The sequence below is a fragment of the Hoplias malabaricus genome, chromosome 5 (assembly GCF_029633855.1).
Source record: "Hoplias malabaricus isolate fHopMal1 chromosome 5, fHopMal1.hap1, whole genome shotgun sequence".
In the NCBI taxonomy this organism is placed as follows: domain Eukaryota; kingdom Metazoa; phylum Chordata; class Actinopteri; order Characiformes; family Erythrinidae; genus Hoplias; species Hoplias malabaricus.
In genome coordinates, this window is record NC_089804.1 from 48,716,432 (window position 1) to 48,742,290 (window position 25,859).

Consider the following 25,859-nt stretch of genomic DNA (forward strand, 5'->3'; position numbering starts at 1 on the left):
TTGCAAAACTGTAATGGCTTCTTGACCTGAAAGGATTCGGAAACTAGTTGCAAAGACAGGCAGTGGATTTTTCTTCCTGTAACAATGTATTTGTGTTAAGTGTAGTACAGTACAGTTAAATTGGCCAGTTAGCTTGCTAATGCAATTTTCTTGTCTCTGCTATGTGGAGAAAATAGTCACTACTCTCAGACACTTTCAAGTGTTATCCTCGCTGTCCTTTTGTAATCACAACCTATACTCCACCTAAATAGATGCCTGACTGGCAAGTTTTATATAGCTACTGGACACATGGTCACTAGCTGTACACGATGAATGTTTGTTTGCTTGTACATCTTATGCTTGAATTATACTAAACGATTTTTTTAAGCGCAGACACATGTCCAAAGTCTGAATAAAATTGAGAGTCTTGCTGGAGTTGTGGCTTACTCCCATCATCTCAAACGTTTGTGAGGTTTACGTTGTGAGGTTTACGTTTGTGTAGGTGAACGTTTGTGATTATTATAGTCTGTAGTCTTTCCTCATGCAAATAGTGATGTGGACATTGTAACCAATAACATCACAAAGTACTATATTTAATGAACGAATATCACTTCTATTTGGACTTAAGGTGCCTTCAAAAACATGCACTTCTCACTGTGCACCCTGCACTGTCAGAAAAAAGGTACTGTACAGGTACATTTTTGTCACAAAATACATACCTTTAAAAGTACAACATTGGTTTTAAAGAATAGTCGTGTTCACATTACACGACTTCTCCAGGAGAAGTGATGAATATCTGTAAGCTTTCATTAAAATACTGTACAAAATATAATAATTAATTATAAATCCTGGAGATGAAATGGGGCATATGGATTAGCACAAATTAAAAGCCAATTAATATCAAATATGGTACAGTTATATTTCGTAGAGGTATGGAATTTGTACCGTCAGACAGTAGACTGAGTGCTTCACTCTTACTATTCCTCGGATTCATTTGTTCTGAAAGGAGAGCACCCCAAGTGCAAGTTTAAAAATTGTTCTCCACATGCTCGGTGCAATTATAGTCTTCACCAAAGAGGTTTCTAAAGCACCCAAAACATAAGCACTGTCGATTTAACTATTGTTACATTTTGACTGTTTCTTTCTGGTCACTCGTTAGAACTTAAAATAATTTTTTTTGTTTTTGTTGTAGTATGAAGTATGACCTTATGAAATTCTTTTATTGTTACAACCTTATCCTTCCTCATACAAGACATCATTCAAGCTGCAGCTGATCCTGTTGTCCATTGTATGTATACTGTAAACTAGGAAAGGTCAGGAGTTCACATGTGTGTGCACACAAGCATTGTTTGTGTAATGCTGGTATGTTTTTGGTGGGGGATGGTCTGGTTAAAAAAAAAACAAACGTAGTCCCTCAGGGGGAGAAAAAAAAAAGTGAAGATCATCACCTGGTTTTTAGAGACCAGTCATGCACGGAGAACTTCACACACAAAATAGTTCTGGAGATAATGTTTTTACCTCCTAGGAATCAGGGAAATTGATGGTAGTGTTAAGGTTTAAAATGCTTGTTATGGAGTCCATTGTACAGCAAGACTGGTTTCTTCATAGTCTACCATTTTGAAGTCCTTTATAAGCATTACTGTGTAATTGTTAAAAATAACCATATGTGGCCTTTAACTTAAGGCTGTGATACACCCAGGGAATGGTTTTACTTCTTTGAATTCACAATTCTGATAAGCTTTGTGATATACATGAGTAAGTGCAGTATGTATGAGCTAAAACATGCAGACAGTCTCAATGCCTGAGCCTTTTGGTTTGAAATATGGGTTAAGAAAGTATTGCTTTAAGGAGCAAATGTTTTTTCTTTTTTCTGCTGTATGGAATGGTCTCTAGACATATGGGATAAGAAGCACAGTGAGTCATAGTGTTGCACAATGGAGGGGGTAGCTTGCCTGCTGGGTGGTAAGTAGTGAAGTGGCGCTATTGTGTTTCTGTTCCATTGGATTTGAAGGATTGGAGGGGTTGTCTTTTATTCCAGACCTTTTCTTCAGTTGAGTAATTGTAGTTTTTCACCCGACAAGGAACATCAAATTCATTACAGTTCTGTTTTTCTGAGGCCATTGTTGTAGGCTACAGAAAGGCAAATTGAATATAGACTTTTGTCTGATAAATTTGAGTTAACCATGTTGCAGATAATGCTGTGTTTTTAGGCTAATCTCGCTTTCACAAAATGTAGCCTAATCATATGAGAGTATTTTGCAGCCTTCAATCCCTTCGCAAAGCCTGTCTTAATCCTTGCCAGTCATACTTCTGCCGTTTCATAATGCTCTGATTGAAAACTCATTTGTTGCATCTGGGATCACCAAATGATTTGCATATATTATACAGAGCTGTGAAGCCTGCCGATCACCGCCTTTTTTTAATGTGACACACGAGCAATCGGCCTGTTTGAAAAACGAAGCTCTCTGGCCCCCTGCGTCCGTTTTGCTTTTACGGCAGAATGACGAAAAGCTCACCCTGCTCCCTGTGTATTTTGTAAATTTTTGCCTCAGAATCAGAGACGGAGGCTCCTGTCTGTGGGAGTAATGCGAGAGTGATTTGAGATGAATAAAACATGGTGCTATGAAAGAGTAATGTTGAAAAAGGAGTGTGTTTTGTAATAGAGCCCTGCTGCGTGCCCATTGTGAGGTGATGTGTTAATAGTGAGAGAGCAACTGGGTGGTTAGGAGGCCGAGAAGGTTTAATTTCTCCCCTGTTCTGAAGGAGAAACATATTTTTATTTAAAACCTCCTGGCTCACACCCCTTGACTTCATTGCAGTAATGGAAATGGTAAAATAGGTGCTGTTGGCTGAGCCCCTGAAGCCTTTTCACTGGCTTTCACAAATGGCTGGTTTTGCTTCGTCTCTGTGTGTCTCTCTCTCCCGTTCTCTCTCACTCCCTCCCTCCCTTTTCCATTAAGACAGCTGGTATCTTTCAAAAGGTCCTGCACTGCTGATTGATGTGTAATGGCTTCAAGCCTCACCTGCCCCTCAGCATGTTATTCATCTGTGAGCTCCATGCAGGGGAGGACTGCTTACTGTGTAATTGGTCCTGGTCAAAATTCAGGCTGAGATGAACCAGTGAGTGCATTGTCACTGCCATGTGTTAAAAGCAGCCTTATAGCCAGGAAGATGAAGCCATTTGTGAGAAGGTTTTGCTAGGAAGAAGTCTACATTTAGTGCTGAATGTGTGCAGACCCTTGACACGAGCAGTACTTTTTGGGAAAGCTCTCTGTAATGAACAACAAAGAATCTGTATGCATCTTTTATAAGTTCTAGTTCTTTCATGCATGCGTGCAAAGAAGACCAGCTGCTCATGCTCAGATCCTAATCTTAACCATAAATTTTACTGCGCAGAACCATATTTTACATACAAAGTGTTCAACTGTGTGGAAAACTAAGAGAATATTAAAAAATATTGTAAGCTTTAATGGCAGGTTTTAAGAAGGCAAATTAAAGCCAGATTATAGCTGTAGGATCTTTGTGACATGGTTACAGACTTCCCTTTGCGTTCCTGTCGTTAAAAGTAGGAATTGGAACGAATGTTATAGAAATATTTGTTTTTGAACCATGTTAAACCTGTCTGTGTTATTCGTTACCAGATTACAGCGCCTATGCTTTCTTGAGTCAATAAACAGGCAGTCTACATTACATTCCATATGCGTATTATTATTGTCAGAGTGTTTTATTGATTGTTCAATAATGTTCTAGTCAGTTGGTTTACCGTAATTCACGGTCATTTCAGTTACAAAGATTTCTTTGGGATCCATTCAGGATCTTTTTTTGGTCCAATTTCCAGTCCTAACTGTGTTTCCCAAGTGAATTCTGTTTTTGTTTAAAGCCCTCTTTTATACAGTCTGTTGTTTACAGAAGTGTCACAACTCTTCTGTAATTACACTGTTTTCACCTCTTAGTTCTTCAGTCTACATCGATATTATAATTGGGGCTATGGTCTTTCTTGTTTGTCTCTCAACTCAGTTCTTAGTTGCTTATATCTTAAGATTATTGCACTATTTGGGGTGTCTGTGGTCAGGCTTCAGTTGGGTAGGTGTGTGTTTTGTATTTGTTTGATGGCAACCCTGCGGTCAGTGTGGTAATTAATCATTAGGTGATTATTAGGGCCATGACGTGGACCCTCCATAATCAGCTGGTAGTGTTTGTATTGAGGCTGACGAGGAGAGCAGCTGCCCTGTCAGTTGGTGTCTACTCAGAAGATGACAGGCTGCCGTTGACGAGCCGAGTTGTCAACTGCGCCACCGTGCCTGCCAAAAGCCATTTCTCTTTCCTTTTTTTAACCCCTCCTGTAACGCACATCTGATTCTGACAAACAGCCCAATTCTCCGCTGCCTCCTTTCAGTCTGCTTTCATGCCTTTCTGAATTCGCCCCGGCAACATTGTTGGTGATTGTCAGGTTTTAGCCGCACCAAAAGGCTACAATCATCATAACTTTCAATTCATCTAAAGGGATGGGAGGGGAGAGGAGCGTTTAACTTGCCACACTTGGACCATCACAGTATTTTCAGGCTTTTTTTTTTTTCCTCCATGATTTTATTTACCTTTGATGATTGATCTTTATTTTCATGAAGGTTGACTTAAAAGGAGAGAAAGAGGTGTTGAGAATTTGAGTAAGGGTTTTAAAAACAGGATTTGGTCCAAAGCTGTTTTCTGCCTGCAGTTTGCAGCCAGGTTCTCCTCTCCATGCCTGTCTGTTCTGATTTGCTGTGCTGAGCACAACACTAAGCTAACTCGAGCAACTGGTCTCTGGCTGGGCTGAGCTTGGATTGGCCCCAGCCTGCACACATCCAAAAATCACTAGACATGGAGTTCACCAGGGTCTCTATTCAAGCTCAAGGCCTGCCTCAAAGAATTTGCTGGTTTAATGCAGTATTGTTATACAGGGCAAAACTATCCACCATCGCTTGAATGCAATGATATTGAGAAGGCTTTTGCGCTTAATATCCTGTAAGAGGTTCTGCAGAGGCCGTTTGAAGATGGTGCTGTGGGGAGCCCTCTTTAGGTCACTGTGTGGGAAAACATTCGGCCGCCTCTCACTGCTCTGCAAAATGAACTGAGGAATAGAGCAGGCAGCTTGAAGTTTGTGTTCTTTTGATATAGCTTTGCTCTGAGCTCTCCCGAGGCCAAGCGCTGCTGCTGTGGAGGAGATTGCTCATTGATGTTTCTCTCTGTGCTGAGCAGCTGCACTGCTTAGTGCCTCTGATTGATTCAGTTGATTGCATGTATGTTAATGATTTTTTTTTTCTGGCTACTGTAGATTATAAGAGAATCTCCAGGCAAAAGAGAGGATGATGTTTGTCAGCAATGATTATAAATTGGTAGCATTTCAGGTCTAAGCTTTTCCGGTTTAAAAGTAATTGGGGTGTCTTGGAACAAGAAATGCACTATAATGTTAATGGAAAGATACTATAGGAAGGGACAGATCATCTCAAATTAAGACAGAAGTTTCAAGGTCAGATTTTCTACACTGCTTACAGACCTCTCGTTGTATGGTCGTTAAACGTCAGTAGAGGAATACTCTTGCTTTCTTTTACCCTGTAATGACATCACACCCGAGCTGACTGTGTTCCAGTTAAATACTCAGAAAACCCTATGCCCTATATTTTCGTTAATAGCTTGTTCCTGGTTAACAGTACTTTGTGTATGGCTAATTTAATGAGACACAAATATACGTGCAAATATACTGTTGATATTTGGGCAGCCATCTTGGATTCCGAACTCTGGTGAGGCTTTCCCGACTTGTTGGACTGTTCCATTTGGAATATCCTTCTTGGAACTTGTAAATTCTGACATCTGAGTTGAACTGGAGCACAGCATTCCTACCCCAGGTCCAGGATGAAGTACTGCTGATGCGCTCTAAAACATGTCTCTTAACAGCTTTTGTGTGTTTTTTTTCTGTTTACAGCTCTTCTGAAACACTGGGGTTGTTGGTGTGGCCAAATTTTCCCTGGATTTGCTTGGTAAATTCAGAAGACTGAAGCCCAGGCTCACAGTCTACCTTTCACGGAGGCCAAGCCGTGAGAGGACAGAGGAAGGCACGTGGCGAATCATGACTGCCGACAAAGAGAAGGACAAGGAGAGGGAGCGGGACCGTGATCGGGACAGAGAGCGCGAAAAGCGTGAGAAGGCCCGTGAGAGTGAGAGCTCGCGGCCCAGACGCAGCTGCACGCTAGAGGGTGGGGCAAAAAACTACGCTGAGAGCGAACACAGTGAGGATGAAGACAACGATGCGGCCGGAGGTGGCACGGCCGAGGAGGCCACCAAGAAGAGCAAGAAGAAGCTGCCCAAGAAGAAATCACGCTACGAGCGCACAGAGAACGGGGAGATCACCTCCTTCGTCACAGAAGACGACGTTGTTTACAGACCTGGTGGTAAGCATTGTAAACTTCTTCCTTCTCTGACTGTGATTGGGCTGTTGTGCTGTTCTGCTGGTTTTGCTTCTGTACGCTCTGACATTTAGCACTGAGGAACCTTGATCCGGTGGAGAATTTGACAGTAACATTTACTGAGTGCACTCAACTTCATTAAGAATTTTCTCGCTTCATGCTAGACAGCACGTTTCCAGTTAATTACATGCCAGCCTGTTGTCTAGGTAACTTGTTGGTCTGGTGAGTGCATTCCCATTTTGATTTTTGAAGGAGGCTGAACAAAATGGTTCGACTTGGCTCAGTGAGGGGTGAGAATGTATTCAATAACCTAATGCCAACAATAACCAATATCATTGCATCATCATACCACAAGTGGTTTGCCCTTGCATCAGTAGAAGTCTTATATGTATCGCCTAGATGTAGAGGAGTGGGTTTGTATTGGCTACTGGCTCTGACAAAATTTATTGGAGATTATATAATGAAAGCTTGAAAGAATCGGCCTCTATTTCAGTATGATAGTGCTTTTCACTTGCTTTTTTATTTTTTACCTCGTCTGTCCAACGCAGGCAGGAGTAGGCCGTCATCTAGCTTTGTTTCTATTGTTTTATTTCTGAAATGTGAACTGGGGCCCATTAGGTCTTTATTAGATACTGAGATTGAGCCTAAAGCTCAGTGCTAACCTTTTCCGAGCCTGTAAACACGGCGCCTCTCTCACCTGCTGTTTGGAAATTGGTTGTACATGCGACTAAGGGGAAATGTCAACACTCCAGTGGAGGGCTGGGCATCTGCAGAGCTGCCGTTGTGTCTTCTGTGTGTGTGTGTGTGTGTGCGTGTATCTGTGTGTCTTTGTGTGTGTCTGAGAACCTTAAATCATCTCTGCCATGTCTTTCATTTATCTAGCAGCTAGGAAAGGTCAAGTAGGTGCGTGCTGGCAGTGCATAGTTGTTTAATGTGAAGACACTGAAAATTATAGCCAATGTATAATTTCAGCCCTTCCCCCACTTCCACCCACTCAGGAGTGTTTTTATGAGAGAGAGAGAGAGACAGAGGTGCATGCAGAGGACCCCCACTTCCTTCCAGCATAATATACTCAGAGGCATTATCTGTGCTAGGTCCTTGAAAGCACTGTCTGTCCTAATGAAGCCTTGTTTCTGACTGTGACCCCACAGCCTGTCTTTTTTTTTTTGCACTACAGTAAACCAGAGTGTCTGCTTCTTTTCTCTCAAACAGACAGGGCTTTTAAAATTCACTCTGTTCATCCTGCGTGTTCTTAATGGTAGCAGGAGAATGTAAGCAGTAGATATGATGTCATATGTTTGGGAGCTGTGTGACAGTAATATTGTGGACGCTATGGCTTTTTGTCGTTTATAGGGAAACAAGTCTTGCCTTCTGAGAAAGAAAGCCATTTTGATTTTAATGCAATTCACATTTAAAGAATTTGCATTAAATTAAATTGAATTGAATATGTAGCGTCGTCCCCTGTGCACCGATCTTCCATTTGCACTCAATTTCCTGCCTGGGAAGATCCCCCTCATCTGCAGCAGTCACCACTTTTAAGATGAGATTTTGTGTATTTGTGTGTGTGTGTGTGTGTTGCGGTAGCAGGTATTCTGCAGTTCAGTGCGTCTGATCTGTATGTGGTCATTTGCTGCAGCCTTATTGCAATCAGATTTGATTCGGGTGGCTTAAGTACGCACAAAGCCTGTGCTGGATTAAGCTCTGCTAAATGTTAAATCCTTTTATATTCGTCTGGTGACACACAATATGTAAAACTGACCACCCTTGGAGAGGGTATTAAGCAGGCAGAGAGGCAGACTGGGGGGTTGAGAAGGTGGGGGCTGGAAAGAGAGAGAGAGAGACTGGCAGAGAGACAGAGAGCTGAAACACGGCATTAATTGCTTTTGTTGCTGTAGAGAGCCTAACAAGCATACATGACTCTGTGTAGAGAATAGGAAACAATATTGAAAGAGTTTCCTGTCTACCCACTCAGCTTTCTCTGTCTTTGCCTTCCAGCATTTTTATGGCAAGCTTAGCGTGCATTGATTAGGTCATCTAAAATCAACCTAGCAGCGTAAGATGCACGGTGTAGTCTGTCTCAGGGGTTTAACCCTTTAATGCCGTGCCAAAAAAGCAGCTGTTTCTGATGTTTAATGTACTCTGTTTCAGCTTTAATGTTATTATTTGTCAGAGGCAGAATGTACAGTTTATTTAATGTTTACAGTGAGTTCAAAGTGAGTACAAGACAGCAGTGCCTAATTTTCTTGATGAATTGTCATTGATACATAAGCTAAGAGGGAGTTAATGTGCTCCTGCAAGGAGTGGGGGTATATGTGTGATAGAGAGATATAGGAGTGCAGGGGGCTATAAGAATATTTGTATGGCAGGCAGCCTGGGTGGACTTGAGCAGGGCAGGCAGTGGGATCGATCAGCTCTTTGAGTGCTGTTCTTGTGTCCAGGCCCCCTGTAGCTTTGCGGATATTCGCTACACACAGGCAGCTTATGGATCCAGCCAGCAGATTATACACACATGAGATCAATAGCTCGGGCATATCTCGTTCGGTTCTGGCCATCTGCAGTCCCCTTTACAAACGTGGAGCTGCACAAGTGTCCTTGCAGCGTGCCAGCAGAAGTGTGTTTCCCCCTGGCCCTTTTCAAAATGGAGAGTTCATCTAGCCGGCTGGGCTGTTTCCATTACTGCTCCCACTCTCCACAATGTAATAGACCTCTGCAGCTTAAAGCAGCGGCTCTTGCCACAGGCTGTGCTGCTGGTGCTGGATGGAGGTGGCGGCTTCTGGGAGGTGTGAGTGTGCTGCAGGATCCGCGTGTGTCTTCTGCCTGTCTCATGAGACTTGTGCATCCCTTAGAACACCCTCTCTAATATCTTCTGTCTGCTCCCCTGGTCGCCTGTGGGTGTCTGGACAGCTGTCACCTAATTACGCAGCCACCCAAAGCTCGCAGTCCTGTCAGCAGGGCAGGGCCAAACGCCTCCATGAGCCTCTGGAGCCCAAACCCGTGCACCTCCTTATTGGGTTAATAACACCATTTCTTTTGTTCGCTCGCAGCTTTTGCTTTCACTGCTTGGTTTCTGTTTCACGTTTGTCAGTGAAAACAGCTGAGAGGGGTTACAGAAACTCTAGCCACAGCCCGCTTGGGAAAAATAACGCTAGAGATGCTTCAGTGAAGAAGAATGAATGAACTCACATTGCAGGGCTGCACAATATATTGTATTATGGAAACTAAAAAAAAAACTTATTTGGTTTAAGCAGTATTTTTTATCAGCATTGGCTTTTTAAACCCTAGTGCTTAATTTTCTGGATTTAACCCACCATGTCTCTGAGCAATTAAGTGAATCAGCTCTTCCGCTTTTAAAATAAAGCCAAATACAGCACTGAAAATCAGAGCTAATATATATATTTCAGTCTTAAATTCTGAAAAATGTATTATTTTTAGTGCGTAAACATATGTTAAAGGCTAAGCACCACTTAATGGACCTCCATGAATATTTCACATTTATTTAGTTACTGACATATGAGTGTGAATTAAAATGAAAATAGCAGCTTAATTTCCTTAAAAACTGACAATTTTATTAAATTGCCGGAAAAACCCGAGCTCGCTACAGAAATTCTTGAACGCAACCGTGTGACGTCACTGGTGGACAACAGCTGAACAACGCCGCGGTAAAACACCGTTATGACTGACTGTTATGACAGTATCTAGCTAAATAACCAACATTATTCATGTATGTATGTCAATAGCCGAGCAATAAGCTAAACTCAAATTTAGAGGTACCGTTATTCTTGTAAATGTGATCGAAGTCGAACTCGAATTCATCCGACACTATAAACCTCCGTAATGCAGCTACGTAGCCGAGTATAATCTGAGACACCGAGTTTAGCGAGTCAAGCTAACGTTAACTAACACCAACTAAAACAGGCGAAGTGAGTGTCCTTACCCTGTTTACCTCCATGTTACAGAGGCTCTTGAACACCTTTCGTTGGTGTCCTTACATGCCCATATTGTTGGAAAAGCGCCAGTGAAATGAGCTACAGATAACGGAGTGAGCGGATGATCCTTCCCAAAATGCCCGTTTAAAGTTGACAAATTTAGTCCATTTTCTGGATATTTTGGGATCTTTGGGCCATTTGTGCACAGATGTCCCACTGTACATTGAATGATTGCAGCCAAAATCAACACACCTTTTCGTCATTTTGCATTAAATTAAGTGCAACTTCTAGAGTTGTTGTCCACCATCTACGTCACAGGCAAGACGCCTATTAGAGTTTCCCAACATCCTTGAATTAGTAAGAAATAACATGTTTTCTGACTATCAATAAACACAAGTTAGGAACTCAAATTCCACTGTATTTATTTGTTTGACACTTTCATAGCTGGTGCTTAGCCTTTAAGACTTCAATGAAACAACACAATACAAGAATGTTTATTTTAATATAGGCATTCACAATATCATCTAGATACAAAACTATTGGGTCACTAAATATTTAAATGTTTATTGTGGTATGTTTGAATCATATTCATTTCAATTTAGGTCAAAAATAATGCAGAGCTTTGTTTAAACACATCACCAAATGTAAGACACATGACAGCATGTTGCAATATGTGATTATATTAGGATACATTGTTCATGTTATTTAACCTTCCAGTTTAGTATTCAGGGTACAAACCCTCTGCTCATATGAGAAAGTGTGCTCAGGTCCAGTTTCACAAATGAGCTTCTGTTCCTTCTCTGTTTGCAGAAGTGTGTTGAAGAGAAGGAAAGGGGGGGAAAAAAAGACAGAGTTTAGAGTCATCTATTATTCACCGAGTCGAGACTGAGAGCTGTTGACCACCTGTGTGAGTCATGGGGAGGTAGACGGTACCTCCCTGCAGCTCTCCTGGAAGACAGCTCAGCAGTGGTTGCTCACATAGCTACACCACATTTTCCATATCTTCTGTATCTGCTGTCTGTCCTTGGAACTGAGAGTTAGAGCATGAACGATGTGACTACCATTGTGTAGAGCCAGCACCTGTTCATGGCTAGGAACAGCTTCCCTTATGTGAGCATCTATGCCTGAGGCTGGTATGAAAACACACGTCTTTATTAGTTTACCCAGTTTTTTTTATTGGACATTGTGCCTCTGAAGTTCTTTACAGTGATATTTGTTAGTATTCACACAGCCCTGTGTGCCCTCAGTGCTGTTCATATCTCCAGTATTGCTTTCTTAACATTCCTTTGGATAAAATGTTTAGAACTCCCCTTTTTACAGTGTTTCTCATGAAATTCAAATACAGGCCACAGGAATCTGTACCAGGCTGATAGCTGAAAATAAAAGAGGCTGATCTATTTAGAAAAATCCCCCAGCGTGGCTTGGTATGACAGGGAGCCTGGAGAAGGCTTTTGTGAAACTGAACCACCTGCCGATTACAAATTAGCAAGCCGCTACGTACTAAAGTCTACTTCACACGTCAAAAGGGCTTCTGTTCCTGCCCAGGGGGAGTCAGCTGTTCCAGGCTGCTATTAGGAGGGCAGTTCTTGTGAGGCTGATAGAATGTATCTAGAGGTATTTTTCCCCTTGCTGTGAGAAATCTGCACACTGGTGTGAGGGTGAAAATGTAGGCTTGAGTACAGGATGACTGTTAGAACGTGGTTATGCAGGGGCGAAGGCCAGCGGAATTGGAGCGAATGGGAAAGTGTGCGAGTGCAAGAGCAGTGAATTGGAGTGCGTGTGCGCGAGTGTGCTGGAGTGGGTTTCCAAAGGCCACGGCTGCCCGAGCAGCAGGCCAGAGGACGCGAGCTGCGGTGTAAATTGGATGCGCTGGGTTGGGCCAGGTCACTTTTTTATTTATTTATTTTTTTTCCTCCTCCTTCCCCTCCCCCACAACCTCTCTCTGACACAGGGCTCTGGTGGCGGGTAGAGTGAGACACACTTCCCTACAGGAAATGACAGGAGCAGTGTAGGCCGACAGTTTGCTACTTTTCGGTCATGTGGGAGGAGAGGAGTGTGAAAGTGACCCCCCCTGACACACATGCTCCAATATTGCATCCCTCCTGCTCTTTTAATTTGAGGAGTAACAGACTGCATGTCCAACACCACTGCTGTCTGCCAAGTCAGAGCTGACAACACAGGTGCATTTTTTACCATAAGCTCCAGCAGAAGTCCCAGGACATATTTAGTGCTTTTTTATTTCTTGGTATGTAGCACTTAGTGTTTATTTACAGCTGAAGTATGAATCATTTTAAATAGAAATTGCTGTGGGGAGTCAGACGTAATAGAGTCCTGAGCTGCGTTGAACACTGCATTCAGTGTTTACAACTTTTGCTCATTTTCAATTTTGTGCTCATTTGTGTTGGTGAATGACCCGTATCTCCCTTTAATGTGAAAACATGCCTGCCCTGAAAGGACCTGCATACACACATTTTCCAAATCAACAACATCACGTATGATTCACATGCGTCATGAGCGCATTTGTCAACAACAGATCCCTTCTACGTTTGTATGGGTTTAATAGTATTTAATGTTCACTGAACAAATTGTGTTAAGTGATGTGCTAAGTTTTGGCAGCGTCAGTGTTGTGTTACTGTTATTTGTCTTATTTTCATTTATCTTTCTTTTTTAGTAACACTGCGTGTTGTCAAAAGAAACCATGCTTTGTTCTGGTTAAACTGGTTTTGATGGAGGGCGGTATGTAAAATATCAAACGCAAATTATTGTGGTCATGGGTTTTTTTTTTTTTTTTTTTTTTTTTTTTTTTTTTTAATAAGTGAAACAAGACTTGATACTTTATTTATACGTTTAGGAAACCTAAAGGTTTTTCAGATGTATTTTCACATTGCCTTAGTCTTAGCACTTTCACGCTCTTGTTTTGAGAGAGAGAGAGAGAGAGAGAGAGAGAGAGAGAGAGAGAGAGAGAGAGACTCAGTTTCTGAAAAATTATCATCTCCCTCTATGCTCTCTTTTGTGCAATTGCTAGTAAGACTTGATTGGAGCCAGCCAAAGTCTTCTGTAGTGAATTAATACAATAATTCATTTGATATGGAGAGCAAAGGAAAGGTTCTTGTTCTCTCTCTCTCTCCCCCCTCCCTCCTCTTTTTATTGGTGAAGGTGTGTTTTAAATTAGCCATGGTTCTCAGGTTTAGTAGAATGGCTGAGTGAACAATGAGACATAGCAGAGGAGGAGCACACTTCATCCCTTCCCTCATGCATATGCATGCCACTAAGTGAGGAGTGACAACGCTTTAAGAAATAATAGCCTCGAACAGATCGTGTTTAAGGTGTTTTCTTTTTTTTTTCCCTCTCCCCAGTGTTTTTTTTTTTCCTCTCTCATTTTTGTGTGTATGTGTGTGGGTGATGGGCTGTTTCTCCAGCTCAATAAATCTCAATCTAAGGATGAGGCCAGGCTGCTCCAGCAAAGTGGTCGATAATGGCTTTGTGGTGTTTGCAGAGCCCCCCCACTCACCCCCCAAAACACCCCCCTCTTCAGACCGCCAAGAGAGGCAGAGGTGGAACCTGTAGCCTGGGGGTGGCTTTGGGAAGTCGGCAAAAGCCCTGGAACAGCTCACATCCCCACACTGCAGCCCCTCCCCCTTGCAGCCCCCCTGCCTCCGTCTCACCGCTCACTCCGGCTCTGTAAAAGCACAAAATGGCTGGAACGCTGCTGAACAGATTGGAGTCTTAGAGGGCTACTCTCGAAGAGCCTGGCACAAATTAGGGCCACAACTCTACATTGAATGAGCTGCCATTGCTTTTGTTACAGTTTAAAAGCGAATGGATTTGTTGAGGAAGCTTTGCATTGAACCTTTATTTGTTTTCTTTTTTTTTTTCTTTGGATGTCTGGGAACCGTTCAGTGCATAAAACATTGCGTAAGCAAAAATTATCCCAATTTGTGATGATCAACTGTTGTTAAATCTTTTTGAAATTGGCAGCTGATCTTTAGCTTTTTACGTTTACATCTACTAATATTTTTCACATTGCCCTGGCCAACTCCATTCCCTTTGTGGTCTCTCTCCTGTGTCCGTTTGTTTGTGTTTTTGCACACGTCCAGAGTCCAGAAATTTAATTCGTTGTACATTAATCCATAGGCTGTTTAAGGGTCTCTAAACCACAATTCTCTGCGGTAAATCCCCTTTGACGTGGCCCAGGATTTTAAGGCATGTCATCTCATCTTTAGATTTGTCTCTTTTGTTCTCCAGTTCTCCTGCCGCACTGTCCCCTCCCTCTTATCCCCCCTCTCTGTATGAGCAAGGCTATGTGGGCCCCACAGGTCAGCTGAAGCAGCAATGGAGATTTTTATTTATGTTCTCTGGTAAATGAGAGGTTGAGTCCAGGTGCAGGAGTGGAGGGGCTCCAGCTTAGATGTCAGTCATACTGTATCTCCCACCTTACTGACAACTATAAAACCCCTAAAATGTATAATCCGGCCTAGAAATGATAACAGGCCCAACCTGCCACATGTGCCACTGCGTTAAAACTCCATATACACATTTACAGCTAGTTCTGGGCAATTTATATAATCTTTACTGGTATAATGAGATTTTATCTATTACTGGTATTTATAGATACATTGCTTATGTATGTTTTTGGGATTGTTTTTGATTTATTGTTGTTTTAAAAGCAGGACTTACTACTATATTTTATATGGTTGCTTTTGGTGTGTGTTTATGGAGATTAGAATAGAAGGAATTGGTTAAAAAACAATTTGTCATGTCTATTACTATCTATTCATTTAGAATTAATGAACAATATTCAAGACTTGTGTTTAATACATTTGATCCATTTAAACCTAATCTCATGAGACTGGATTAAAAAAAAGGCAACACTTGAAAACATTTGATTAAAAGTACAATACGCAACACAGTACCTCAGTAGTTTTTCAGTGGTTTGTTGTCGTTCCATGTTTGCGGGAACGAAATCACCATGAATCACATTATGCTTTGAGTAATAAAACATGTAGCTGGTTAGTGTTGTACTGATGATGTCCACATTATGTTCAGACAACCATATATTGACAGTGCTGCATACTTTAACTGTCATACCCTATAAGCTTATATTGACATTTACCACTACCACAGAAGTTGATTTCAAACCCTTATCAAATGCCATCCATTTTGCCAGAGCTGTTAAGCATCTTTATTCCATTTGCTGCATCGAACATATAAATGCACACTGATCACTAACAGCACAGAAGAAAACAAATAAAGATGATGCACAGACACAAAATATTGAGAACGGTGAAAAGCAACCACTGCTTTTGTTAACAGTAGCTTTTGGGCTCCCCTGGCCCAGGCTACATTGCTTCACCTCTGGAATACTGAAGTGTTTGGGTAAACACTGCCTCCATGCAGGTTTAGTGCTTCAGAGTGGTCTCCTGGTAGCTGTACTCAAACGAGTTGTTTTGAAGCTCTCGTTCATGGCTGAGTGTGCGTGTTTTCGTGTGTGTGTGTGTATGGCGGGGGGGAGGGGGGGGGGTAGTATATGCACAAGTGTGTATCTGCTACGCTCCAGGGGCTGTGCAGTCAGATGTAGCCGGGGCTGCTGGGTAAAGGTTGATCTCAATCCCGCCACCGATACACACTTTGCCTGACCCTTTTGCCAGCATTAGTTACAGATTGAAGGAGCAGGAGACAAGATAGTGGAGACACTCTCACCTTGATACTCGGTAACACATCACTCATCTCATTATGCGTGCTTTATGAATCAAGAGTTGCGCACGCAGTGTTTCCTGATTCAATAAAGATACGCTCGCAGTAGGGTGGCGAACTGTGCTGTGACTCAAACGCAGAGCAGCCCCTCCCCTTCATGTTTCATTAACCTGACATTGTTATCCATTAGGATTACGGTGCCGCCATTACCATTCACAGTCTGGTAGGAGTCACTAAGCACTGTGGTATTCAGTCAGTGGTACCGTAATGTGAATCTCAGCTTGAATTTACTTAATCATTCTTAATTTGGTTTGGGTGTGGAAAGTGTGTTTTTTAGGATTATTGAGATGGTTTCATTCTGCCTGGAGCTGTACTGTAATTTAAGTGATTACAGATACAATTTGTGATTATGACATCACACTTATCCACTATGAATCTGCACTAAACACTTCCCATAGCATGTCTGTGGGAAGCTAGCTTTTTAATGGCTCAGACTGACCTCGCAGTAAAGCAATCACAACATTTAAGACCGTATGCCCCATGATATTGTCATTTAATTCACGCAAATCTGTCAAATCCCTTACAATTTCTATCATAAAATCCTCCACTGTTACAAGTAATATCTGTTGACCATTTTTTTTTGGGACTTGTTTACTTGATTATAATAAATTTTGCTTAGTTTTGTGCTTTTCTTTTTGTTCCTATTGGTTTAGCAGCTCTGTAGTTACTAATATATCTGATGTCCTTAGAGGCAGAGAATTGTGTTGATGGTACAGATGTTAATGTGGGAATATTTCTAAACAGTACAGTTTAGGAGCTTTATTGATTTCAGGCTATGATACCATGGCTGCTTATATCAACATGGTTACCATGATCATAACGTAACCCTGCAGCATAACATTTTAATGTTAATTTTATTAAATAGTGTGTTTCGTGGGTGGATATTTATTGCTGTAGTCAGCTAGTCTTGAGTGAGAGAAAAGGAGGGGGGTGGGGAGAAGAAAGGGAATCTTGCTGTGCCGTTGGCAGCTTTAAGCCCGTTCGCCCCTCATTCAGGGAGGTCTGGGTCCACTGACATGTTAGTTGACAAACACTGGAACAAGCAACCCCATGCCCCCCCCACCCCTCCCAACATCAGAATCCCACTCCTCCTCCTAGCACAATCCCCTAACGCCCTCAGCTTTAAGTGCTGCTGAGAAGAACTAGTTAAAACATGTCTAGGTAACATAAATAGTGGAGCACAGTGCCAGTCTATAATGGAGTTGCAGTGTGTGAAATAACAGGGTAATGTAATGAGAGTGCTTTGAATGGAGTTGTAGAGGAGCCATAGCCTGACTGGCACCTCACAGTCTGAGAGAGAGAATGAAAATCAGTAGCTCCTCCTTGGGCTAAGGGCTGCTTTAGGTCTTCAGCACATTTGAAGTATCAAAGCTTTCTTGTTCTCAAGCTGTTGACTTGTTTTCTGTGTAAATAAGATATTTATCTACCCCCTCCCCTCACCGTGAAAATTTGTATGTCTGAGGTATTGCTTAGTTCTTTGTTTGGATTCTCTTTACACGTTTATGGGGGGGGGAAAAAAGCCAACAATCATCATGTCCTTTGCACTTTTACAAATGTTTGGCATATTGACCACAAAGGAAGGAAGTGTGTGTGTGGGTGTGTGTGTGCATGAAAGCAATGTTGCTGTCTGTTTTCAGTGCTGTGCCGCGTGAATGTTTTTGTTAAGGAGATGGTTCATGGCCTCGCCATACCACCAGTCACATTCGATTTAAGCACAGGCCCAGTGTTTTCTGCCTGTGCTCAGAGCAGCCGGCCTTGCCGTTGGACAGGCGAGCTTATGTAATTTGGCAGTGTTCAAAAATTAGAGAGGTCGAGGGTGTAATGCTGGTCAACTGTTAAGCAGTTTAGGGACCCAGCATTGCATGGTCCTCCTCTCTCACTTGTCTGTGTCTCTCTCTCTCTCTCTCTGCTCTTTCTCTCCCCTCACACCCCCCCCATAATTGTATTGGAACAATACTGGCCTTCTCTCTTGGCCTCCCTTGATGTTTGTTCTGGAGAGGGCAGCCTTGTCCTGCTCCCAAAAGCCCTTTAATCCTATTATTCACATTCCACTTCAGATTTATAAAGTGAAACATATTTTAAGGAGTTCTTAACTTTTTTGGGGAAAATACAGTAATGGAGATGATGTGAAGCTGATGCTTTATATATGGTAGTCCAGGTAGTTGGTAGTCCAGTAGACTTTATTTAACCTACTAGATGTTCATTTTAATCGCTGAATGAAGACTAGTGGTTTTTGGACCCGCATTTCTGCGGGTTATACACTGCCTATTGCCCTGGCAAAACAAAAATAAAATAAATAACTACAATTACACTTTCTTCAATGAGCCAATGGCTATTTGATTTGAATATTTATGCTTGCATTTTTCACTGTGGAAGTTCTTGTTGCTGAGGTCGTTGTGCTGAGAAAATAGGCACTGTCGTTGATTGAAGTATACGAACATTACTCTTTGAAATAAGATCTTAAATCAATTAAGGGTTAAATGAGCTGAAGAATTATCCAATGGATGTCACTGCAGTAACTAATGGCAAAACCTACATGAGATGACAAAGGTCAAAACAAGAGCAAGGTTCTTATAAAAGGGATTGTGTGTGTGTGTGTGTGTATATATGTATGTATGTGTGTGTGTGTGTGTATGACCCTGAAGCATGCTTAATAGATGTAAACAGAATGTAGGTGTATGATGTATATGTTTTTACTGATGTATTTCTTCACCCCAGACCATTTTAAGTAGTTCAGAATTGAATTGTGGAAATAATAAAGCTAACATGCTGGTCTGTCTCTCTCTCTCTCGTTCTCTTCCCCACAGATTGTGTGTACATAGAGAGCCGGCGGCCCAACACGCCCTACTTCATCTGTAGCATTCAGGACTTTAAGCTGGTGAGTGGAGGTGTCCTCTTCTTCCTCTTGGTCAGTCTCAGCAGCAATCTGTCACACGCTTTACCCTTCTTATCTATCTCACTCTCACTCTCGCCATTGTTTTTAAAGTTGTAGGAATGCTACATCAAACACTCTTTGATGTGGGTTGTTGAAGTGATTGCCGGCATCCGTATGTTTTGCAAGAGACGGCAAGTTGCTCTTAACAATACTCAAGAGAAGCAATCAGTTTCAGTGCCTCAGATTGGATTCAGAAACCTGATATGTATTTTTAATGCCTGCTTTGGGTTTGATCCTTGTCCTAGAGACCAGAGGAAGGATAATTTGTAACAACCTGTTTTATTATTGTAACGTTACTCATTGTTTGTAATTCATTTCAGATGAAGTACGTAGAAATGTGGCTGTCCTTTGAGCCCTCCATGTTGTCGTCTTTGTGTTTGGTTTAAGAAAAGTAGGCTGAGGCAGGATCAGTAAACCAGATGTACTATCTTCATTAGACAGGGAGGAAAAACGCCACAGTTGAGAACTTGCAAAATGTATTTATTTATATTGTTTAAATCATACATTTTAAGCTCACTGTCTGAATACCAATAAACTCATTTAGAGCAATTATAAGTGGCAAAGCCTCCCTCAGCTTTCAGAGAATGTTTACACTGTAGCTACGTCCTAGGTTTGCCTGGTCTTAATTGTTCAATTAAAGATAAAAAAAACAACCAAAAACCTTCATGCAAAAGCAAATCTTGAGCTGCACTCATTTCAGGTTGTAACCCATTCTGCTTAAATGGGCTTTGCTGACACATTTTATGTAGATTGTTAATCAGCCGCTTTAAAAGCCCGAATCTTCAAAGGGCATGTTGAACGGAAAGCAAAGCATCCTCAGATTCAATCTGGTTTATTAGGGCAATGAAATTCCTGATTTATTTTCCCCTTCCTCAGGTTACCCGTTATTTTATTTTTTCCTTTTGCCTCTCGGCTCAAAGCCACGCAAAGCTTGGCGCTAGATTTGATTAGCGCTGTTCTGAGATAACACCATGTCACAAGCAAATAAGCACATTAGGGCTGTTCTGTGTGCACAGCAGGAGATTTGCTGAGGGGTCCCCTGACCGGCCCAATGGCCGTGCAGTGTGACGACGGGGGTGTCCCAGGAGACATTGTTAATGGCACACAACAGCTAAGGTGATGATGTGGGGGAGTATGCGGGAGCTATGGTAGGAGTTTAGATTCACTCTGAGGAAGCGAGGGAGGGAAGAGAGACAGATAGAGACAGAGACTGGGCATCAACCTCTAATCGGATTGCTGGGAAGAGTTGCTGAGGGCAGCAGGAATCTGCTCTTGCCAATAATAACATATAGTGTGTTTTGTGATAATCTTCACCTTGATTAAGTGCAGATCAAGGGGTCTTTGTCCAACGGCGGTAAATGTCAGGAGAAAAGCAGGAGATCTATCTATCTCTCTCTCGCTCGCTCTTTCTTACACACACACACACACACACACACACACACACATTCTCTCTCTCTCTCTCACGCACACACAGTTCTTCTCCCTCATATAGCGGCGTGTAATTAATGAAGGCCCATCTGCATTGTTGTCTGTGGAGTGGATTGGAGCTGTGCCTGCACCATGCAGTCTGGCCCAGTAAATGCACTGCCAGCACTTTCCCAGCTTTATGGAAATCTTATGAACGGCAGGCTCTTCTCTGTTGGTGATTTTTGTTAGTTGTATTAGGCCACTGATATCCAATCTTATCTGCCTATGACTGGTGTGGTTGCACGTTCTCGTTCTAACCAAGCATCAGAACAACGGATCATCTGACCTCAGTCGGAGCATCGACCTATTCATGCTCCAGCAACAAATACGTTTATTCGTAGCACCTGTTACTAGGTTGGATACACTTTATAGGAATCTCACAGTCTTAAAGGCTCATATATTTTATTGGGAGTTTAGCTTTACTAAAGTGAATAGTAATAATAATTGTGTTTAAATGTCTTCCTGCTGTGCCTTAAAGTTACCATACTGATTAGCTTGCTTTCACAGCAATGAGTAAACTACACCTGTTGTATCCCAGCAGTGTTACCTTCACACTTGAGCAAAATAAAAAAAAATAAGAGCACGTTCTACATTTCCACGTTTGGACAAAAACTCCGCTGTGTTCGTGGATTGAGCACAGGCAAACCACGTAGAATAAGATGTCCACCTCTTTAGTTTAAATGAAAACTTTCAGCCACACCATTTCTATACAGTTCAGATTGGAGACCCTCGTATTGGGTCAAAACTTTTGCGGAACTGAAGCCACAACTACCGTTTGCAGAGTTTCAGCAGCCTAGCCACTGGCCTTTGACCCCAAGCTGTCTCACCCTTGTCTTAATTGGGACGCAAGCCTCTGTCCACAGACAACAGAAAAAAAATGCCTGCGAGTCAGTATTTTCCTTTTTGCTTACTGTCCCTTTGTGTGCTTTTAGCAATTAATTGATTCACATCAAGCAGAATCTTAGCTCTTTTCAAGCAGCAGAAGGCCATAATGGAAAAGGACCATGTCTGCATGTTTCGATGCAGACTTACACAGCATTTCTTTTTCTGTACTATTATGTGGATTCATTATATAGTTAACGATCATTGCTCCCCAGGGCCCGTTCTCTTTTTCCATGTTAGCTACCAATCACGCTCTGCCTCAGCATTGATGTTTATGCCGTCTTAAATGCAGAAGCTTCAATTTTATCATATAAAAGCATCATCTTTAATAGACAGGCTTGGTGGTGGATTGCAGTGAGAGGAGAGTACTGCTTTGCTTTTGCCTAAACAGCCTCATCAATATAGCTGACTCTAGACCTTAACGTCACCTAACGACGTTTATCTAATGGTCTGGGAATCCAATTAGCAGTAGAAGAAAAAGCTGCTTGCTGCTATCAATCTCCGAACATAGACGGATAAGATCCAACTCAAGTTTGTGTGGGCTTTATTAGCATGGGTGTGTCTATATGCAGATTTATATATTTATTTCCAATAGATTGCATGTTTTTTGTAAAATAGTTAATATCAGAAATGCTGACATAAATAGGAATGCATATCACTTTAAGCATGTAAAAAATAAATAAATAAAGATGACTAAGGAAGTAGCCTTGAACCTGAGGTTCTTTGTGTAGCCTGTATTTTGTGTGTCTTATGAGAATGTTATTGCGGTGTGATCAACAGGCACTCTGGTCTTGTTTTAGAAACAAATTTCTTTGTGTGTGGGGGGTGCTGTCTTTGTGTGATGTGATATTAGCTGTGTACAATATATACACAGCTGTGTACTGTGTACAATATATTTCTACAGTTTATTCAGACATTGAAAAAATGATTCTGCCAGTACAACTCATCTTGCACAACAGATGTGATACATAAACAGCACAATTGCAGTATGTTACTTGCATTGAGATCTTTTTAATATACAGTGGAACCTTTACTAACGAACTTTCCAAGATACATTTGAATATTTTTTTTGCCTCCACCAACGAACCATGACTCTAGAACCAAGACTCTGCCGAGCCGGCGGCTGGAAATGGCCACTGACCCCAATAGGCGAGTCTCCCAGCGCCCAGACTTGAGTGAGCTTTTAAGATTAGCAAATTGTAGCTTTAGCAATTTAGCATTAGTGTAAAAATTCATGCTACGCTTCGTCTCCCCACATTCACCCTCCTACTCTCCGTTATTCCACCCACCCCCCACCTCCCGTCATACAGCCAGTGCCTGTGTTACTCCTCCACGCCTTCAAGGTAGCGATGTGTAACCACTTAAAACTTTATTATTTCTTTTTTATTACTGTTACCACTGTTTCTTTTTTATTTTTAGTAACGCTACATGTATTTTTTTTTACTAATTTGAGAGTGTTGTAAACATATATCAGTGCAAAAAGGGTGACTTTCGGGGGTGGGCTGGAACACATTAATTGCTTTTCCATTATTTTAAATGGGGAAACTAGCTTTTCCACTTACGAACCGAGCCACGGAACAGATCAAGTGCGTAGGTAGAGGTTCCACTGTTTTTTTTGTTTTTTTTTTATATAAAAAGTCCCTCGTCCCCCTCAACTTTTACAGGTGAAACTAATTCACTGACCATACACCGTTGTCTCCGGCGTTAGCATGGTGACAACCAAGAGGACTGCTTAGTCACACTCCCAACAAATGCAGCTTCTAACAAACATTAGCAGGATTAGTTTGTCATCTGCTTGGTCACAGATTGTCCTAGTGTCTCCAAGAGCATTTAGAGGCATTCGAAATTAACAACATGGTGGTATTCCAAAAAATATCTGTTGTGAAAATGAAATCGAGATGTCCGCATTTTCATGTTTATATATTTGCGTGTAAAGATGTGGTCTTGTCATCTGTTACACCCCATGTAAAAGCTTGTGTACACCTACACTTTCCTGTATTTACCCAGTCACCCATTCTGAGGTTTGTCATTAATTGGGATGCTTTTCACTCAGCACCTTCTTGCCTTTGCAACTGTATTCATATTGCATATGAACCACTGTGCAGTCTGTGCTAGGCGACGGATAGACAAAGACAGATTTCTTCTCCCTCTGTACACTGTGTGTGTGTGTGTGTGTGCACGTGCACGCCACAGCGATTAAGGCACAGATGACAGAGCTGCTCTCAGCTTGTGTAAACAGCTCTGTGGTACAGACAGAATAAAGGAGATTACAGAGGAAAAATGGGGTGGAAAAAAATTTGAGGTGCTCTTATGTGCTTCTCCTTTGTGTGAGCGTACACACAGACACACACACACGCACATTAAATATACACCGGTGCTCTGGGTGTAAGTAGATAACCTGAGGAGGGGCCAGTTTAGCTATGAATCACTTGGCCCCTGCCCCTGCTGTGTTTGCACACTGTGGCTGGGTTATGTTAAATCTGGGCAGTGTTAACAGATCTTGCGCTCTCTCTGTCTGTCTTTCTCTCTCTCTGTCTCACACACTCTTTCATTGTACTTTTTCCCCGTGTAAACTCTTTCCTTTCTTCCTATCTATGTATCTTTCTCATCCGGTCTCTCCCCCAACCCTTATCTCTCCTTCATTCTTTCACATTCTCTTTCTGCACTCTCTCTTATTTTGTAACTCGCTCACAAACACTCTCTCACTCTCACATAGGTGTGATAATGGAGTGTTATTGTGATGTGGATTCCCCACGTGTTTTTGTGAAATGCTCTGAAGGTCAGGAGATACGGGCTGATTATGAGTGCACTGTCCTTATGTGTATTTACTTCTCACCTTCAGCCCATTAGTGCTGAGCTTGTGACACCCACAGTATTAATGTGATGAGACTGGAATGCCGTGTTAGCCATCCACTGTTTGTGAGGCTCTGCGGTTACATTCTACAGCGTTATCTCAGAGTTTAGAGTCTGTGTGGCAATCTTTGACACTCGATAGACTCTGAGCAGAGCCCCTAGCTTTACCCTCAGCACTGTTAGACGAGATGGGGGAGAGAGAGAGAGAGGGGAGGGAGGGAAAAAAACAGATCACTCAGCATGGCTCAGGCACAAAGACACGACACCACCAAATCAATCATGAACAGCACCTTCATACTGACACCTTTTCTTCTCCAAACACTCATCCACTGCATCCATCTTTTCTCCCTTCTTTGTCTGCCTTTAGTCCTCTCTCTCTCTCTCTCTCTCTCTCTCTCTCTCTCTCTCTCTCATTTGTGCTGTCTGTATATGCCTGATGACTGACACTGTTGTTGTCGAGGTGCATGTGTGCGCCCCTCCCCCAGTCCTGTGGCTAAACTAATTTGCCGATATTGGCCAGCTCAGCTGCTGCACGGTGCTGCCTCTAATGGAGTGATTGCTGCTTTTCCTCTGGGGGGGGGGAAGGCTTCGCCACTGCAGGGGAAAAAAAGCCATCTCTTCTTGGTATTTTGGTGCTTATGGACATTTAATTAGATGCGATGTACAATACAATTATCTGCACGGGTTCACAATTCTCACTGAAGCATGGTGCTAGTGGTGGGGGTGGTATGTGTTACTGTTTGCAGATAAACTCCCAATAAATCTTTTTTTTTTTCTTTTTCTTCTTCATATTTCAATGTCTCTCTTAGCCTTTCTTGGTGTTTAGTTAAGTACCATGTTATGAGAGGGTTTTCTGCTACTAAAAATGAGCAGGGGGTCTGTTGACATTCATCTGTTTGGCAATGGAGCTAAGCTGAATGCAGTCAGCTTAATGATTCACTGGAAACAATAGCTCAGCTCAGCACAGCGGACGGCAAGGACACAAGAATCTAAACTGGCCTCACACTGACCCTAGCTCCAGCCAAATGGTAATTATCATGCTGTATTGATTATTGTTAGAGTGGATATTGTATATAGTTTTAACCCCCCCTCCTCCCCCTTTACATAGAAGCATTCCTGGAGGCAGTAACGTATTGAAATCCTGCATGCATCAAATACAAGTGCTCTCCAGTGCAGTTCTCTCCCTCTGGTTTTGGTGCTTATCTCAGGAAAAAAAAAGCTAATGATTCAAAGCCTTAATTAAAATGCTTTCATAAAGATGCAAATATATGTGCATAAATGCACCAAATGAAACAAAAGTGAAACACGGGTTGATCGTCAAAAATGTGTCACAAGGCACAACACACACAAACACATACATCATAGTGACACAGTTCCTTCAGCGTGTTTTGTCTGTGTGTGGTTGATGGGCGCACAGCATTGTGTACTAGTGTTGTTGATAATTCCCTCTGCGCTGCAGAAGAACGATGTTAAAAACCATACACACCCCTCCCCAGTGTCAGCTTCCCGCAATTTACATGAGCAGGAAAAATAATCAGCAGCTCTATAATGTGGGCAGCCAGGGCCTTGTGAAATGGACAGCATTAAAAGTGTAATGAATGTCCAGCATCTCTATTAAACACA

The 25,859-nt window shown here is 42.1% G+C and overlaps 1 protein-coding gene across 4 annotated transcripts in view; it reads left to right on the top strand.

The window, feature by feature from the left end:
• Positions 1-25,859, top strand: part of rerea (arginine-glutamic acid dipeptide (RE) repeats a) — a 169,604-nt gene that overhangs the window by 73,173 nt on the left and 70,572 nt on the right. For all 4 annotated transcript variants that reach the window (XM_066670691.1, XM_066670692.1, XM_066670689.1 and 1 more), the window contains 2 exons: positions 5,939-6,404; positions 18,907-18,977. In XM_066670691.1, the coding sequence (XP_066526788.1) occupies positions 6,083-6,404; positions 18,907-18,977 (393 nt within the window). In that variant the 5' untranslated portion in view covers positions 5,939-6,082. The remainder of the gene's footprint in view (positions 1-5,938; positions 6,405-18,906; positions 18,978-25,859) is intronic.